Source organism: Rutilus rutilus (assembly GCF_951802725.1).
Source record: "Rutilus rutilus genome assembly, chromosome: 1".
In the NCBI taxonomy this organism is placed as follows: Eukaryota; Metazoa; Chordata; class Actinopteri; order Cypriniformes; family Leuciscidae; genus Rutilus; species Rutilus rutilus.
Window position 1 is genome coordinate 32,738,360 of NC_140209.1, and position 18,338 is coordinate 32,756,697.

At 38.5% G+C, this 18,338-nt stretch overlaps 1 protein-coding gene across 3 annotated transcripts in view; it reads left to right on the forward strand.

The window, feature by feature from the left end:
* The window catches only part of camsap3 (calmodulin regulated spectrin-associated protein family, member 3), a 40,080-nt gene that overhangs the window by 10,883 nt on the left and 10,859 nt on the right, over nt 1–18,338 (forward strand). For all 3 annotated transcript variants that reach the window (XM_084423880.1, XM_084423881.1, XM_084423882.1), the window contains exon 2: nt 9,579–9,931. In XM_084423880.1, the coding sequence (XP_084280006.1) occupies nt 9,579–9,931 (353 nt within the window). The remainder of the gene's footprint in view (nt 1–9,578; nt 9,932–18,338) is intronic.

Consider the following 18,338-nt stretch of genomic DNA (forward strand, 5'->3'; position numbering starts at 1 on the left):
CGTTGCTTTTCTAACTTTTTAAAATCTGAACAGATTTTAAGGTGGCTTTCACATCAGCTTGTTTGCTGCGGTCTCCCCACAGCGCTGGTCTCGTTTCACACTGGTGCATCATAAAAATGCACGGTGCATGATAGAAAACAGAACGCAGGTGAATATACTGTTTTTAAAATTAATTTGGTGTTAGAATGTGCAGCAAAGTGAACGACGCTTGCATTTACTGTTAGTCACAGGGCTTTGAGGTGAAAGCTGATTGCGAGCCATTCATTTGCCATTTGATTGCACTCACTCTGCACAATGACTATAATAATAAATGATTATCAAACTTTCATCCCCTGTATGTGATTTATTTAACTAATGACATCATCATCTGCTCAAATGCATGCACAGGTTACTTTACTTCTGAACAGGTTACTTTACCTGAACAAATGCGCACCCAAGTTGCTTTCACATTGATGCGAATCGAGCCACAGTTCGAGTGCAACCAAACTCTGGCAACCTCCTACAGGTAGTCTCGGTATGTTACCCCGGTGCGCTCCTGGGTCCGCAATAGTCCGCATGACAGCTTTCACATTACCAGTTTTTCAATGCGACTTTTACTCATCCAGACTGTAAATCGGTGGGAAAAAACTGTAAAAAATTTGTGTATTGTATTCCAGCCTTTAGTATTTATACAATTTCTGCTATAAGCATCAAGCATGATATTGGAGGTAAAACATTGGCCATACTGTCAAAATGAAGAGGATCTTGCGCGTTTTTTAATCCACATATAAAATGATTCCAAGATATTTAAATCCCTCTAAAATGAGTAAAGAACTCAATACTTGAAATGTATTTGCTGCGTATCCATAAAAAGATTACATGCAGATATATTCTTTTAATATTTCAAGTGCTCAGTGCATTTCATTTTTTGATTTATGAAAATTATTGCATGTAAACTTACCTACATATATATTAATATAATATAATATAATATAATATAATATAATATAATATAATATAATATATAATATAATATATACACACACACACATATATACTTTTTTTTTTTTTCTTTTTATGATTACTATGTGAACTGATGGTACAAATGAATTTTCCTGCTATTGGTATCAACTGCTAAAATCTACTTATGTATACTATTCAGTTTAGCACTTTAGCAACCATATATCAGTGCCCATATCAACCATCCTAGCATACGGGTAGTCAGTTTTACATGGCTACTCAAATTGTCTACAGACAATGTAAAAATCGACTTTGACTTTCATTCTGTGAGCCTGGATGAATTTGGCGGCAGTCCTTGGAGCTCTGTCCTAGTTGTAAGAGATTTCAGTTCAAGTATAGCTTGAACACAAATGTTAAAATAATCTGATACTGGTTTCAAGCAAGGCTGTTAGTAGGGTAAGCGAAGCGTACATTGATACTGGTACATCTAGCCCCTTAAAAAGGTTTTATGCACATCAGCAAGGAAGAATGATACAGTTTCACTGATAACGTGTTCTTCATCCACGAATGTTTAAGGATGGCCAGTGTTGTTATGACCCGGTAGGCTCGTTCCTCTCTAATGGTCTTGTGAGTGTTTTGCCTGTATTAGTCATGCTGGAATCATCAGTGTGTCACTGCGGTGACTCAACAGGTGATGTGGCGCAGAACGACTGTGGCCTTTTTATCATGTTGTTTAGGTAATCACTCGATGAACACGCCCTTACAATCTGAAGACATGAAAGCTAAGATTATAATGAGACTCCAGTGTCGTCGTCTTGTCGTTTTCCCAGTGAAGGTTGGACACAAAGTGGCCACTTGCGTTTTCTTTTTAGTTTGCTGACTCAGCTTGCTGTGTTGGTGTTTGTTAGAGATATGAAGAATGCTTTGTTTGTGGGCATGCCCATGTACATATGCTGGTCAAACACTACCACAGCCTTCACAGTAAGAAGTTAATTAGGGAAGATTTGGAAAAGAAAGCCTTTTGTTCAGAAACATTAACTTAAAAGAGAAGCTTGTCTGGTAAAAGATTATCCAACAGAAAAATTCACCCTTTAACATCATTCATGTTTGTGAGACCAAACATTGCTAAAAATAAATTCATTTATTTGATCAAAAATACAGTAAAATTGTGTAACATTTATATACTTTAAAATATAATTGATTCCTGTGATGTTAAAAGCTGAATTTTCATCATTACTCCAGTCTTCAGTGTCACATGATCCTTCAGAAATCATTCTGATATGATGATTTTTGTGGAAACTGATCTTTTTTTTTAGGATTCTTTGTTGAATAACAATAAAAAAGCTTTTATTTGAAATAGAAATATTTTGCATCATTATACAGCAAATGTCTTTGTTCAAAGTGTGTTCTTGCTGAGTATTCATTTTCTTTTCTTTAAAAAAAAACCTTTCTAACTCCAGACTTGTTAACAGTAATGTAGTGCACATACATATAAGTACACATTTCAGTCCAGCTTATCCTGTTGCGAAATGTAAAGAATGTAGATTCCTCAGTAATATGTTAATCTAAAAAGACTTCTGTGAATTGTTTGTGTGTGTGTGTGTGTGTGTGTGTGTGTACAGGTTTGGCTGTTGAGGGCCAAATGTCCTCACTTAAATAGTGAAATATTATGACAACCGACTGGGTTATTGCTTAATATCAGTGTATCTGAATTGTTTTTATCAAGCACATACTAACATTTTGTTGATGAAGCGGTCTCGTCATTTTAAATGGATTATTCCTAACCCGAGAGGCCAGTAGACCAGAGCATGATGGTCATAAAAGGTCTGTGTGGTCCTCTGATTGAGCCCGCTGGCCTTTAATTAAAACAAAAATGAACTTTAATGCTCAATGTTCCCATGACAACCCTCTTCAAATCTGAGGTTGACCCTTCTCTGTAGTGTAAAGAAGCTTATTGGAAACTTGAAACAGTGGTCTTATGATAGAGATCATAAAGGTGTAATGCTCTTTTGTTGGCTTTAGCTGTCCGTGTTTGGAGACGTACTGAGATGTGACAGTCGTGTAGAGCTCAGCTGACCCGTCAGTCGCGTCACCGCATGAACTGTGGGTGTGGAGACGCTAGTACGCTACATCCTATTTGCTGATGTCTCTCTCTGCAGACTTCTATGTAAAATGTCTGTTTGCTTTTGGAGTCCTGCTCAGCTGACTTGAGTCAAACCATTTTAATGAGCGATCGTCTCCTTTCGTTTATTGATTCCACGCTTCTGTCCTCTGCCACCATTGAGCCAGACCTCCTGAATCTCTTGACCTTTCACCTCTTCATTGACTCAATTTGGTGCGCGTGTGTGTGAGAGAGAAAGAGAGAGAGAGAGCAAAAGCACATCAGATAGAGTGTACGTCAAGGAAGAACAGTGTGATATGGGTAATGTTTACACATTTAGATGTTTGCTGTCATAATAGTGTCTAGGACATTGGTGGTGCTTCTCATCTGACCTCTCTTTCCTTGCTGATTCCCTTTCTCCCACTTGTGATGTTCCTTATCTAAACCATAGCCTCATTTACATGAACACCTTTTGCATCCAAACAGTGTAGAAATAAATAAAGCTTCAAGCCCAGTACTTTCAGTTTCAGTTCTCAATCCCATCAAGAGTTTACAGATCCTAACAAACAGATTAGAAGAGGTTTATATACAATCTGAATGAAATTTAAAGTGGCTTTGGTCAATTCATTCCGATTGACATGATTACATGGGACTTGTTTTATTCCGACTGTCCTACTAGTCCGATTGCAAAAGGGCCCATGTAAATGCAGCTAGTGTGCTTTACTAACTGACCTGAACTAGGTTTTGCTTGGCCATTCATTCAAAATAGTGTCGCTTTTCCAGTTAGAAGCTTTTACATGTTAGAATTTTTTTACTGACCAAGTTTGTCCACATTGAATGTGAAAATGCTGCATGACAGAACACCATTACAGCCAGACAGAACATATAATAAGTTTGTCTGTAGTGGTATTTTTGACCAATGAGATTTGCGCAGAGCTAGCTTGCATGATGCAGCAAAAATGAAACGATCACCAAAACATCTTGACACTGAACATGAGTCACAGGTCGTGCCCTTGTTTTGACACAGAGGAAACAAAACACATTTTTACACTTTGGGGACAGTAAGATTTTTCATCAAATGTTTCTTGAGCAGCAAATCAGCATATTAGAATTATGTCTGAAGGGTCATGTGACACTGAAGGATCATGTGACACTGAAGGATCATGTGACACTAGAGACTAGAGTAATGATGCTGAAAATGTGGGGAAATTCTGCTTTACCATCACAGGGATAAATTACATCGTAATATAGATTTTAAATAATTAAATATAGATAAATATAGAAATATATATTTTAAATAAATGCAGCCTTGGTGAGCATAGTAGATGACTTTTAAAATCTTACCGACCCCTAACTTTTGAACGGTAATGTACATCATATTTATGTTAATTTGGGATGGTTTTGATTTAACCAGTTCAGAAAAATACTACTGAGCTAACTGCTTTTTAGGACTACTTTAAATTGTGAGTAGCTTGTAATTTGATGAGCTACAGTTCCAAACTAGCTTCCCCAGCACTGCCGTGTGTGTGTCTGTGTGTGTGTGTCTGTGTGTGTCTGTGTCTGTGTCTGTGTGTGTGTGTGTGTGTGTGTGTGTGTGTGTGTGTGTGTGTGTGTCTGTGTGTGTGTCTGTGTGTGTGTCTGTGTGTGTGTGTGTCTGTGTCTGTGTGTGTGTGTGTGTGTGTGTGTGTGCGTGTCTGTGTGTGTGTGTGTGTGTGTGTGTGTGTGTGTATCCGGTGCTTGTCCCATTAAATTCTGTCCTAGTTTAGCGTCGCCCTCTCTGTTTTCAGGTATTGCTCTCCCATCTTTTCTCTGAAGGTGCAGTACAGACCAGTCATTCATTGACTGCCAGTCCTACAGGGAAATGAAGCCTCTATCAGACACCCTTATCTCGCATCACTGCGGCTTTTGCATCCTGCTTTGCATTCTGGGTTTGAGTTTTATGTGTCACCCAGTCGGTGGGCAATGTATTGCTGCCCCCTTTATTTTACGAATTCTCATTCATGTATTTATTTATTTATTTATTTATTTATTTATTTATTTATTTATTTATTTTTGGCTTAGTTGGTTGCCGATGTCACATTGCATAATGTTATCTGTTAGTTTAGACACCCACTTTTCATGATCCAATCAATTAGTTTTGGATAAAATTAAGTACTTCTTTATTTTTTCTCATCCCCATTGAATCCAGTTTCACTCAAAAATACACTACCGAGCATAGGTTTGAGCTTGGTATGTTTTTGTTATGTTTATGGCGGACCTCGGGCATTCCCCATGAATATTTTATAAGTATATTAATAAATATTGTACAGTAGGGGTGTGTGATTATATCGTCTATGATAATATCATGATTATTGTTTTAACGATGTGCAATCTGACATTGAGTTTGTCTCACTTCACAAAAACACATCTAGAGTGCACGCATTCTCTACGTGATGTAGTCTAGTAGGTTATTAGACTAGTGATCTGACAGCACACGCAGAGATTGAGTTCCCTGCATCACTTTACTGTGAATTGAGCCATTCTCAAAAACTCGGAAAGTGCTGCTTCACGATCTGCTTTCATGCCGCACTTCACTTTGAACAAGTGAAAACAGCAGCAGCATCCGCAGACTATAAACTTAATTAAACTGTAGCCTCTTACGATTTCATAAGTGCACAAAGCCATATCGCAATTTGGGGTTTTAGTTTGATTGATACTTTACCAAAGCAATGTCACAAAACACAACAACTTTATCATGGGATGTAAATATGTTTTCGGTTCATTATGAAACTGTGGCGAGACAGATTATAGTTATTGGGGAACTATATAAATATTACCGCAGTTTAAATTAACTACTTTCTTTTTTTAAATATATTTTAAATTGAATTTATTCCTGTGATGGCAAATCTGAAGTTTCAGCATCATTACTCCAGTCTTCAGTGTCACATGATCCTTCAGAAATCAGTCTAATATGATGATTTGATGAAACATATCTGATTATTATTATTATTAATGAAAACGGTTGTACAACATTTTTTTCAGAATTCTTTGAATAGAAAGCAGTAAAAAAAAAAAAAAAAAAAATACTGACCCCACAGTTTTGAATAGTAGTGTACTCCCATAATGGAAGTAAAATGTTTCAGTTGACTTCAAGGACACAATGAATTGGTGTTCCTGCTGGCGTGAAGCTCTGTGTACAGGTGTACAATTACATGATTCATAGTGTAACTGTGTTTTGAGAGTGATCGGCGTCTTCAGGATGGGTGGGATTTACTGATCGTACGCATTGATTGCAATATAAGGTCAAATACAAACTACATTGTTTATGTACACTGGTATCACATATTTTAGCTGCTCCTATCATAGGGTTTTTGTCCTCTAATGTGTCCTAGAACTGGTCCCACGACTTCTGGCTGCTGGTTAAACATGGATGTGGTGGAGAGGTGCCATTCTTATTGTGGATTCATGATTGGCCCTGAATGCAGCAGAACCAGTTCACAGTGGGCGTGTGAGGTGTACATTTCAAGTTTGCGTTTCTCAAGGTTTTGTGTGTGTTTGGTCTCACACCAGCCCAGGAGCTGTCTCCCTGTTCTGACCTTTCACAGGTGTTGACATTTAAATTCAAACTATCTGCTTGACAAAGCACGAGTGTGTAAAATAATCATTTATTGTGGCGTATGTGGATCGCTGTTCTCCAGTCGACGTGCTTCAGATTACACCTCACTTGGACTGTCTGTAGGGCCCTAAGAAATATATTTTTTCCCAAATTCCATTAGAATTTTTTCCATAAATGTCTGTATTTGGTTGTATGGTTAAATAAAATTTTAGTAAAAAAAAACACAAAAAAACATGTCTAATGATTTGAAATCATGAAACCTAATGTACAACACTATTGAAAGTATAATAAAAAAAATGACATATTTAGAGCCCTTCATAATCCATTTTTAATTTCCTTTTTTTTATAAGAAATGTTGCGTTTAATTAAATTTTATTAATCAAAAACATCAAACAAAATTTTTAATTTTTTTTAATCAAATTCTGTGTTTTCTGTTTACATTTTTCTGAATTCCGTTTTAATGGTTTAATAACATTAATAATCCAAAGCAGTTTTTATCAGTTGAATTCATTAGACTTTAAAAATTCAATAATTTATAAAGTTTTACAATAATAGGGCCCTATGAAATGTTTTGTGCTGTCTTTTTTTTTTTTTGTACCTTTTTATGGGTTTATGATGTAATTATTGTAATACGAGTTTATTATCAAAAACGGTGGTAATCAAATCAAGGCATGGGACACTAATCTAATTAATCTTTTAAAATGTAATCAAATGAAAATTTAATTACAATTCCTTTAATTTGTTTGCCAACAAAGTGCTGGTTTACTGTTAAAATGAAAGGATAGAAGAAAAATTGTGTGATCTTTAAAAAATAAATAGTTTATGATCATTATTATTTCAATAGTAATATTTTTGTGCCACATCACTGAAATCATAGGGCCGTGTGTCTGTGTGTTTGTGTGAAGAAAAGAGATCCAGACAGGTTGGATGTCTCCTATTGTACGGCACATCAAACGCTCTGCAGACGATACACACCTGCCTCTTATTGGCTCCACAGACCTCGGCCCTGAACTGCTTAGCTTTTGAAGCCATCCCGGGGTGTGTGGCTTTCTAAAACTGGGCTCTTTGTGCCTGTGTATGTGCGCTCAGCTGTGGTGCACCCTGGGGAAAGTGATGTCACCGTTGCCCATAGAGCCGATTATTGGAGAGGCAGCGAGTGGAAGCAAACGACCAATTAGCAGAATTGGGACCAGGAGTGTCTTCACCATCACATCTACTGCTTCAACTCCTGAGTGTCTGTAGGTTTCTGGCGACATGCGTGTTCGCGTGTGTGTGTGGTTTGTTGAACTCTTGCTCTGCTCACTCGATCAGATGATTTGGGCTGTAGGGCATTTCCTCAACACTAGACGTAACATGTTTTCTTCTGTTAGATAGATTTATCTTTCTCTTATGTTTTCCCAGGTTGTTCTAATGTTGTTAAGGAGTGTTTATGTACAGTGCACTGCCATTCAAACGTTTGGGGTCAGTAAGATCTGAATACTATTCTTTGAACTTTCTATTTCTTCAAAGAATCCATTACAAACACGCGTTGCTGTTTCTCCAACATTGATGATTCCCGAGTATCAAATCAGCATATGAATATGATTTCTGAAGGATCATGTGACACTGAAGACTGGAGTAATGATGCTGAAAATTCAGCTTTGATCACAGGAATAAATATATTTAAATAGAAAACAATAATATTACTGATCAATATTACTGATTTTACTTTTATTTTTGATCAAATAAATGTAGCCTTGATGTGCATAAGATCTCACTTATATCTTGCTGACCCCATACACACAATAAAATGCTGACAGCTATTCAGTTCATCATAAAATCACTTCATTATAAAAACACAAAAGTCATGTTTAGACTGATTATACTATTTAAAAGCCCCCAGGTCATGTAAATGCCTTAAACGCTGCTAAAGTTGCATGCAAAGGTATACCATAATAGCAGCTGAAAATTTACATCTGTTGATGAGGCTTGCCATCATGACACAATCTATTTTTTGGGGGGCTTATCATTAAGCATAAAGTTTGCACATGTAAATTCTCTGTTCTGTTGTTTTATTTTTTCATGACACTCAGATCTACTGTATCTAATCACATTAATAGGGCTGATTGCTACATACACTCCCGGTTGACCTACTTTATTTGCCAAAGTGTGCAGCATGTGACAAGGGCACACCGTCCTGTGTACTCAATCCCACAATTTTACATTTTCATTCTCAATAAATGGGATCAGGACAAAATTTGAAGGACTTTTTTTTTTTTTTTTTTTTTAAGGTAAAAACCATTAACTTTTATCATACTTTTTTTTTTTTTTTTTTTTTAAGCACAATTAAAGAATCTCTTACAGAGTTATGTATATATTTTTGTGTATTGTATAGATAATTTTTTTTATTAATTATTATATTGTTTGTAATTTTTAATGTGGAATCTGCCGTGAAATAGTCTGTGAAGCTGAGACAGTAAATGACAGATAATTGCAAATTAACTTGAAGCAGAACAATTATCAACAATAATCATGTTTTGATAGTATTTTTTTTTTTGTTAAAGTCCCTAGAAAAGTTACATTTGATTCCATAGTGAAAACTCGATGCCTTTCGCAGATGTACAAACTCAAGTGCTTTATCGCTTTATTATTGGCTAATTATAAAAATTTATTGTTTTATTTTATTAAGCAAATTTAAATGTCATTCTTCCACTTTAAGATATGGTCTTTGACATGTAAACTTGAGGTGCTGCGCAGTGATGGAAACAAGTAGCTCGGCAAACGTTCCTTTGTGAAATAACATAGCACATGTGAGCGCTATACCGACCAATCAACACTTCTATGATAGAATTTAACATGGTTTGTTGCATATTGTACCACATAGGCTACTGTTTTAATAAATTGTATACAGTATATACTATGTAGTATGCACTCTGAACACGTGTTTCTCTCTCTTGCTTGCAGAGAATGTTCCAGTGGAGCTGCGAGAGCCGTTCTACTGTGATCAGTATGAGCAGGAACACCTGAAGCCTCCCGTCACACGCCTGCTGCTGTCCCCTGAACTCTACTGTCGCGCTTACGGCCTACTGCTGGGGGGAAGCCCTGGGGCCGAGGGGCCCCCCAAAGACATTCCAGCGCTCCTACAGGTCCTGGGCAGGAAGGGCTTGGCACCCAAAGACCAGAATGCCCCTGTGACGGAGGCCGAGCTCCAACAGAAGCCCATAAAAATGGTAAGACGTATGAGCGGAGTCAGCACATTCCTGTCTGAATTATGTGCAGAGCTGAGTTTCATTAAACAGAAATGTGGAGTTGATACCGTAGCCTTTGTATCTCAAAACCCAGAACTGACTTGCTGTCTGCTGTCGAATCGAATTTCAGCCTCAAGTGCTCTCATGTGCACCACATTAATATCCTTCCGCTTATGAATCGCCTGGGAGACTCAACTATCAATCACGATTGATTCTGATGGTAGCTAAGGTAAAGAGTTGATAGTCCGGTCACGTTTATGCAGTGTTTTATACAGTACAGATTGTTTCTAGCAGGAAAATAACAGTGTTAATGTTATTAAATTCATCAAAAAGCAGCAGCTGAACAGAAGGTAAGTATCATTATTCAGCTCAATTTAGTTAAATATTGATTCAATTCAGTTCAATAACTGTCAATGTTGCATCAATTATAAAATGAGTTCAGTTCAGCCATAAGCAGCTGTAAGCGATAAGGCCATAAGGCGAAAGTATCATCATTATTTCAATGTTGATTTAGTTTAAGTGTCCTTATCCAGCTCCATTTAAGTCCAATTTTGTTCTCTTCCGATAGCGTCAGCGCAGTTAAATCAATAATATTACTAAATATAAATTTTCTTTTAAATCCTGATTCTCTAAACACTATTTGTAGTACACTTACTTATTGAATGGAATAGATTTGAACTATTTATTAAAGGGCCTATACAACCTGGTCACAGCATTTTTTTTTCCTGATCGGATAGCTATCGGATTTGTTAAAGCTGTTCCATTTGCACTTGACCACATGAATGTATCTCTGCGAAATTAATATAAATCTGATCTTCAATTTGCACGCTATATACAAATCTAACAGAGTTCACGTCAGCAAAAGCAACAGATATGTGCTGCATTTCATTTATCATCTGCTAATTTCAAGATTAAAGACTGCAAAAGGAGAGAGAGTAGCATTAGCACTGGTAAGGTAATTTAGTAATTAGCAATTTAGAAATCGCATGTGTGTATTAGATCAGCGTATTAAAGTGAAAGCAGCGTTATATACTGTGCCTACTGCTATATATGCTGTTAATATGGAAAAATAGAAAATCACACACTGCTCTAGAGTGAATAACTTTAATAGCTTTAATAAGATTACATTTCTTTCTTGAATGCTGCTGTTAAAGGTGCAATGTGTGATATTTCTGAGGATCTATTGACAGAAATGCAATATAAGATCCATAACTATGTTTTCAGTGGTGTATAAAGACCTTACTTAATGAACCGTTATGTTTTTATTACCTTAGAATGAGTCATTTATATGTACATAACCGCGGCCACCCCTTCTATGAAGGTCGCCATATCGTGACGTCATGTTTCTACCGTAGCCGACAGCGAACAGACAGCGCTACAGAGCGCGTTTCATCACTAACTTGAATGAGAAGCAGCAGAAAAAGACGCGGCTTCCTACGTCGACCACCGTAGCCTCTCATTCGAGTTTGAAATTTCAAGGAAAGGCCGCGAATTATTGACCGGTTGCAATTCGCAAATCTCACCACTAGATGCCGCTAAAAATCACACACTGCACCTTTAAAGGATTAGTTCACCCCAAAATGAAAATTTCCTAATAATTTACTCACCCCAATGCCATCCAAGATATCCATGTCTTTCTTTCCTCAGTGGGAGAGAAATTATGTTTTTTGAGGAAAACATTTCTGGATTTTTCTTCTAACAATGGACTTCATCGGTTACCATCGTTTTTAAGTCCAAATCAATGGCGTTTTAAAAGTCTGAAGCGATCACAGCTGAAGAAGAGGTTGTTATCTAGCGAAACGATAGGACATTAAAAAAAAAATATATATATATAATTTATAGACTTTTTACCTTCAATAGTTCGGATTGAGCTGATCAACAAACGGACAGGGAACTACGTCGTCACGCCGGCGCCGGCAATACTATTTGAACTACTATTCATATTCATCAGAATGTTATTCATATACTATTCATATTCACTGAATACTATTACTATATATATAATAGCAAACAATACTATTTGAACTATCCTCCTATGTACGGTCGCATTGTAAACAGTGGGGCGGTACTTCTGCTGGAGTGACCTTTCAACGTGATGACGTAGTTCCCTGTCCGTTTGTTGATCAGCTCAATCCGAACTATTGAAGGTAAAAAGTCTATAAATTAGAATTTTTTTTGAAAATGACCTATCGTTTCGCTAGATCACAACCTCTTCTTCAGCTGTGATCGCGTACAGCCCGTTTAAACACTTCAAAGACTTTTGAAACTGCATTGATTTGGACTTAAAAAAGATGGTAACCAGTGAAGTCCATTGTTAGAAGAAAAATCCAGAAATGTTTTCCTCAAAAAACATAATTTCTCTCCCACTGAGGAAAGAAAGACATGGATATCTTGGATGGCATTGGGGTGAGTAAATTATTAGGAAATTTTCATTTTGGGGTGAACTAATCCTTTAAATGCTCTGGCGAGGAGTTAAATATGGCAGATTGTGTACAGCTCACTCAGGGCGGGTCTATATTAATAGGGCGGAGTCTGTCAGCAGTTGTGGGCGGGGCCTGTACAATGTGACACATGTGCTAGAATCTGCAAAAGGCTTGTTCTGAGACACTGCTTATGATTTATGGGGATTAATAAAAGAGGAGTGGGTAAATTGGTGGTGTACATGCACTGTGCTGACACACATTTGTTCAAACACCATATAAAAGTGAATTTTGCATAATAGGTCACCTTTAATGTACTGAAATTGGAGGACCAAATTAAAATATGATTTTAATTGATGACCCCTGGTGTTATACTGCATCCTCGCGCGTAATCCTAGATTCTTAGATTCCATTTACACCTGGTCACGTAAATGTGTTTTTGCAAAACGGATATAAATCCGATCGTCAATTCTGACTTTCTGAGCTGCATTTTATTGATCATCAGCTAAAATTTCTAAATCAAAGACCGCAATAAGAGAGAGCGGCAACGGGACTGTTAAGATTTCGTTTCTTTACTTTTAATGATGATGATTGTGTGTTAAGCGTCTGCAACTTACTTTCACTTTGATTTGCGATAGTTTGCGCGTTGGCTTGATGATCAGATGCTCATCTGCGGTGATGCGTGTTGCAGTAGCGTCGTCATGTCTGGCTATAACATGACATATAGCCTATAACAAGCTCTCACATGTTTATTTTCTTAGCATTTTTGGGAGAAGTAAAATTTACATATGTGGTTTCAACAACCAGATGCATTTACACTTGTCCAGTTTCGTCTGGAATGCGGCCCAGACCTCCTCCTGAAGTGGTTTGAACGATCGGATTCAAATCCGTCTCGAATGCGTTTCGGAGGGCATTTACACCTGGTCTCCTCACGATCGGATAGCTGAAGCAGAAAGCGCATGAAGTGGCCAGGTGTAAACAGCCCCTTAGAAGGCCATATTAAGGATCTAAGATATGCTTTGTATCAGGAGCTGCCTATGATGGCAAATAATGTTTTCTAGGTAGGATCCTCAGTAGGTTTTGAGACACGACGTATGCATCTGTGATTTATTGAGCATGGGTGACTCATTACAGTCCACCAGTTCAGATCAATGGGAAATCAATGCTGATTTGGCCTGCCAAAAGTCACAACCAATTCACCTTCTTGGATTAGGACACAGGGGGATGGTTTCATTTCAGCACTGGGGGATGTTTTCTGGAGGTGAAGGGGCTTCTGGGGAGGGGCGACTCCTGTTTATGCTTGATTTCCAGGGATTATAGCATCTCCCCCTCTCCTGCAATTCCACTGAGTGGATCCAGCTGTAAGGGACAGGACAGTTATTGAAAGACCGCATGCTAACCCCAGGCTCACTGGACTGGGGTGGGCGGAGAGACACAAAGGAGGGGCTGACAAATAGTGGCAGGGTCGAGGGATCAGGCCTTAAAACAATAGACAAAAGACAGCAGACCCTGTACTGATGTAGCACTTTCCTCCCTGTCAGAGAGGGTCCCTCTCACAGCTGGACGGGCTTTAATGGACATCAATGGAGGGTTTGATTCTCCTTGAGCTTTTTACATTTAACTGTAGAGGTCTTCTTACGAAGATTTAACCAAAACAAACTAGGTGAGAGACGTCAGTGTTGTCAAATATAAATGTCATGATTAGTGATGCAGTTGTCTGATTACTGTGCCCACTTACAAATTTTGTTTTCAAATAGTTTCAATAAGTTGTGAGAATTTTGGGCTGCTATTTTGTCACAATTGCAGTCATTGTTTTTTTTTTTGTCCCACAAGTTGCTGGTAGATGCATTGATTATAATGACAATGTTCATACTGAAGACTTTGCAAGAGCTTAGAAAGCCTGCATCTTTTGTCAAATTTAGCAAAGAGAGACGCTGATTACAGCCCTACAAGTCATACCACTTCATTTTGTTTTGTACCATTCTCCGCAGTGACCCAATTCTTGCTTTGCCTCGCCCCCGTTATACCCATTTTCAATTCTGTGTATTTGTTCCAGCCTCAGTTCTCCAACAGAGCCATCTCTGAGTGCTGACTCTGCTGAGATTGCCTAACATCGTGTGGTGCTGGGGGCAGGTGAACGTTCAGCGCTCCGCTGCTTCTGTCTGGGGCTCCCGGCTGCGGGTCCCCTGCTGGTGTCATGATGCGCTCGCTGAGCGCTGCCGATGCTCTGGGCTCATCTGGTGCTGTCTGGCTGCTTGTGGTGCGCTTCCCAGGCCTGGCTGTGGGGGCGGCTGGCTGGATGCTGTAGCAGCGTGATGAAAGTGGGTCATGATGTAGTATTAGGATTGAGGCGAGCCAAGCCCAGTAAACGGCTTTGGAGTAGCTAAAGTCTGTTTTAGCAATGACTATGTATCAAAACTCAACATATCAGCATACTTCCTGTTCCTGCATAGAAAGTAGTGCTAAATAAAACTTGATGCTCATACTCTAATGTTGCATTCTATAGGACATGGGCAAAGCCACACTTGTAAAGCCACACTTTTTTTTTGGACATGCACCTTGTGAACACAATGGTATTTGTATATGGTAGTTGTTCAGTTCTCTTGTATAAATTAAAGTCCAATGGTGTTGGCATCTTTGCGTAATTGATGAACTTTGCAACATTGACTCTTAATGATCTGAATTGAATCAACTTTGAACTAGATTGGGCTGAATAATCACACTATGTCTTCTGCAGAGCTGCTTTAATGCTGAAAATTGACGTCATTTCAAAATTGATGAATATTGCTAAACTTATTTTCCTGTTTATTTATGTGAAGCTTCTTTGACAATCTGTATTTTATGAAGCACTATACAACTAAATGTGACTTGACTTGATGCAAAAGCAGTTTTTTGTAGGGTCCCCACTCTATGTGGAACAGGGAAGACATAATCTCTTTCGATTGAAGGAACATCTGGAGACGCATTGCTCTGACCTCCTGTTTAGCTGTTCACCTCTCCGCAGGTTTGACATTTTCCGCTCGGATGCGGTGCAGAGCCCAGCCCCCATAGAGGATAAGATCTGTGAAGATTAGTGATAATCTGTGATCCAGACTCGCCGTCATCATCCAGCTGAATATTAACAAACAGACATGTCACCTCTCAGTTATGTTGAACAGTTATCAGTTATCTTTTTTTTTTAAGGAAACAAGGAGCCCCACACATTGCTCACAGATGCATTGATTATAATCTGATTATAAGGCTGTTTTTCTGTTGTTACACACATTCTCCATATGTGTAGTTCCAGGAAAGCCTCAGGTTGCTGCTGCTGTTTTGTTTTGTTTGAGGTTTTCGAGGGGAAATCATGTAATAAATGCTGGAGTTTGTGTAACCTGAACTGGTCAGGGGAATTTGGAAGTCAGATTATTGCCATCTACTTCCTGAAGTTCCTGTACAGCTGTGAGACTCAAGGAACTGCAGTAATTCAGTGTTTTAGCAATGCTTTGTGTTCTACTCCTTGCCCTTGGTCTTATGAATAACACATTTGATTTCCACATTAGAAATGTTTTCAGTATACAGCGCGTGTTTACATGGAGAATGAGTTTACACCATCCAAGGCTGCCAGGTCTCCCTGTAAATCCCCCCTGCTGTGCCCCTGGCTCTTTTATCCTGCAGTTTGTGGGACACCGAGGGCCGGGGGTTAGAATAAGAGTCCATTTTCCCCCACAGTTACAATAACCACAGTGAACTTTGTTTTGCTTTGTCCTTCCAGTGGAGTATTTTGGCAGTTGTCACAGGACTTGCCCCGGTTTGTGGTGACAGCAGAATGTCATTAAGAGTAGCTGGTGTGTTACCTCAGGATTTCCAGCCTCAGGGCTCGAAGCTGTGGTGAGGTGCATTATGGGTCACACTGGTTGTTATGGTGATTTGGCAGGCTGGTCTTGCTCTGTCTTCCAATGTTGGTCCCGCTCCCCTCTCATTAGGGAAACTTGTGATTCGGCTTTGCGAGTCCTGGAGTGTCGGGACGGGAAATCCAAGCCCCCCCTCCCATCTCCTCTCGCTTTCATTCCTCTCTTTTGTCGTGAACTGCTCTCCACTCCCTCCTCAGTATAATTACTATACCGCATAACAGAGCAGAGCTTGTGACCTCTGCAGTACGGCCTGTAGTTTCTTACTGATCTAACAGAAACTGCTTTAAATCTTTCTCTTTTTTCACTTATTTTGGGCGGAATTCTGTGGAATGTTTTTAACATTGTATAAAATAGGGCTGATTTCCAGCTATAAGAACTGTAAAATTAGCCAAAATATACAATAAATGTATGCACTACTGCTCAAAAGTTTGAGGTTAGTGAGGTTTTTTAATGCTTTTAAAAGAAGTCGCAACAAGGCTGTTTATTTAATCAGAAATATTAGATTATGAAATTATTGTTAATATGATTATTATTATTATTATTTTATTATTTTATTTTTTTACTGTTAATATTTATATTACTATTACGATTCACAATATTATTGTTTTTATATATTATATATGTTTTATGTATTACTCCAGTCTTCAGTGTCATGCTGATTTGGTGCTCAAGAAAAATTTCCTAGCAATGTTGAAATATATTTTTATGGAAACTGCAATTTATTTTTTGATGAATAGAAAGTTCAAAAGAACAGCATTTATTTGAAATTGAAATATTTTGTAACATTATAAATGTCTTACCGTCATCATTTTTGATCAATTTATGCATCCTTGCTGAATAATTTTTTTTTTGTTGAAAAATGCTCTTTTCCCAGACTTTTAAAACTGTAGTGTAAATATTATCCCCCCCCCCCCTTTTGTCTAAGGCTCTTTCCCTGTTGCTTCCATCTTACCAAACAGCGTGTAACAGCTGCCCATGAGCTTTTGTTGTGTCCTCGGCCACACTGTTGCTAATTTATGCGTTTCACAATGATCTTTGGCACTTTTATCGCCACTGAAAATGACACTTCCGTTATCGTCCTGTTTCAGTGTGCACCAGAACATGTGTTCTTAAACTGGCCCAGAGATTGGCTGAAGCCCTCCCACTGTGGCTTATCCTCAAACATGGGCCCCCTGGCTGAGCCAGTCACTGGAAGCCGAGGTATAAATGCCCTCCGACAGGGCTGCTCCTGCCTCAACACTGCAGAGGTCAGCACTTCAGTTCACGCTCGGAAACACATCACCATTTGTCACTGCGCTGGACAGGATAAACTCGTTTCTGGGTGGTTGCAAAGGATGAAATCTGCCTGTATTGCGTGTAAGGGGTAGACACTGGTTGGGACAGATTAGCATTAGCCGTGTATGGTAGAGAGGTGGGCCGCATCAGGGAATGTGTTCCTCTGACCTCTTTGACTGTTTGAGAGTTAATGATTATAGCAGACTAAGCGTGGCCAATACGGAAAAAAGCCAGTGAAGATATTCAGGTGAGGGCATTTACTGTATGTTCACGAAACGGCAATGGATAACACAACTGTCGAAGGCAACGTGCGTCGTGCGTTATATTGATTTTTGTCCAAGTCTTTTGTTTTCATCTTTAAAGGCATGAAAAGAAGTCAAATGGCACTCTGAAACCGTCTGGCCTTGCTCCAGCTGATAGTGAATGATTCGGTTTGGCCTTGTTTGTCTCAATAAACCAAGAGGAAATCTGTTAGTTTTGTCCTTGAAAAAATGTCCCGTCTTTACTGTAAAAACTCACCCTCTGGCTAATTTTGACTATGGAAAGAGTGTTCTCTCATATTGATTAAAATGTCCCCTAGTCTCAACAGAATCGCCCTAGTGACATTGTGTGCCCACTGTGACGCTATATGGATGAATGTCACAGTCCTATTTTTATCCAAAATCAAATAAATTGTATGATTATAATATGTATACTTACTGTCTTTCTGTCTGTCTGTCAAAATTAAGCTTTAGGACATTACGTTTGTTACTGTAGTGTGAAGAAAAACTACTTGAATTTTTTTGGTTTATTAAATTCAGCATAAATGTAATTATACTGTTTGTATTGTTATAATACAAAATATGACTGTCTAATTTTGTGCAATTCACCTGTACATTTCGTAATGACCAG